We start from the raw sequence: 838 nt of genomic DNA, 5'->3' as shown, positions 1-838 counted from the left end.
AAAAAAAAAAAGATTCATAATAATTACCTCATTGTGGCTTTTAAGTACTTTAGATATAAGCTTTAAGTTTCCACCTTCAGGATCTGGATGCAAGGCGGTCCAAATACGAATATTGGTCATCATGTTGGTCAAATAAACACAAAAGAGGCTTAGGCTTTTCTTCACACCCTTGCCTTTCTTTCTTGTTTCCATGTGACCTTCCTCGAAAACGATGGGTTTCGAAGCCAAAATAGTAATCAAATGTGGGTTATCTTCGTTCACTCCACAAACAAGAGCAAGCAAGTAAGGCTCATTGGAACATCTCAAGTCATCGATTCTACAAGGCTTGTTATCAGTCACTGCAATGAGATCGTTGAACTCCAACAGTTTCCCATCTCCCTTGGTCGTATTATCAGACACTGTCTGCAAAGTAACCTCGTAATAAAGATTCTTGGGAGGTTTAAAATCTTTGGCTGGCTTGATTTCCCAAACTTTGAAAGCTGGTGCTCTTCTAAGAGTTTCCATACTTGACAACAAAGCAGCATGTGTCTCTTCGATGATCGGATTAACAAATGACTTAAAATACTCTTTGCTTGACTGGAATGTGTTAGGGATCTTATCAACCTATTAAACCAAAACACACAGAAAATCCACTAAGCACCTACGCAAAGAGGTAATAAGGGTAAATATATCTTAGGATTCTAAGAAGAAAACAGAACCTTTCCTTTGTAAAGCTTTGAGTTGAGGACATCACGAACAGACCATGAGAAGACAACATCCACTAGATCTCTTCCTTTGATGATTCTCTCCTTCTTCTCCTTCTTTTCCTTCACTTCCCACAGTCGCTGCATTTTTTTTT

General features: G+C 38.5%; 1 protein-coding gene across 1 annotated transcript; it reads right to left on the bottom strand.

Annotated features, from left to right (window-relative positions):
• Window positions 1–27: 27 nt before the first annotated feature.
• On the bottom strand, window positions 28–832 carry LOC106322052 (the record flags this gene model as incomplete). Its single annotated transcript, XM_013760240.1, has 2 exons — window positions 699–832; window positions 28–603 (listed from the first exon to the last, which is right to left on the bottom strand). Coding segments are annotated over exons 1-2 (708 nt in total), but the record flags the coding sequence as incomplete, so codon positions are not given.
• Window positions 833–838: the final 6 nt, after the last annotated feature.

The sequence above is a fragment of the Brassica oleracea genome, unplaced genomic scaffold, assembly GCF_000695525.1.
Source record: "Brassica oleracea var. oleracea cultivar TO1000 unplaced genomic scaffold, BOL UnpScaffold05519, whole genome shotgun sequence".
In the NCBI taxonomy this organism is placed as follows: domain Eukaryota; kingdom Viridiplantae; phylum Streptophyta; class Magnoliopsida; order Brassicales; family Brassicaceae; genus Brassica; species Brassica oleracea.
The sequence above is the reverse complement of the archived record's forward strand: the minus strand, read 5'-3'. Positions and strand labels throughout refer to the sequence as shown.